The following is a 239-nucleotide window of genomic DNA, read 5'->3' on the forward strand; positions in this document are numbered from 1 at the left end:
ATTGTTTCCCCATTAATTTCCCCTTTTTGCTTTCCATGTACTCGCAGGCTCTGAACGAGTTGGTGCCCGCGCTGGAATCTGCCAACATCTCACTACAAGCTACAGTGACTCTGTCTTCGGAAGATCTGACTGAACATTTGCACACTCTTAAGGTAAGGCCTGTGTTCCGTTTTCTATCCGTTCTTCATAGTTTTCAAAGTGAAGATCTTGTTTGGTTTCATTTAGTCTTGTTGTTGTTG

The 239-nt window shown here is 43.1% G+C and overlaps 1 protein-coding gene across 1 annotated transcript in view; it reads left to right on the forward strand.

Annotated features, from left to right (window-relative positions):
* The window catches only part of LOC119581906, a gene marked incomplete at its 3' end in the record, with an annotated part of 85972 nt that overhangs the window by 35559 nt on the left and 50174 nt on the right, over positions 1-239 (forward strand). The window contains 1 exon segment of the mRNA XM_037930069.1: positions 48-152. Within this exon segment, the coding sequence (XP_037785997.1) occupies positions 48-152 (105 nt within the window).

The sequence above is a fragment of the Penaeus monodon genome, chromosome 15 (assembly GCF_015228065.2).
Source record: "Penaeus monodon isolate SGIC_2016 chromosome 15, NSTDA_Pmon_1, whole genome shotgun sequence".
NCBI classification, from domain to species: domain Eukaryota; kingdom Metazoa; phylum Arthropoda; class Malacostraca; order Decapoda; family Penaeidae; genus Penaeus; species Penaeus monodon.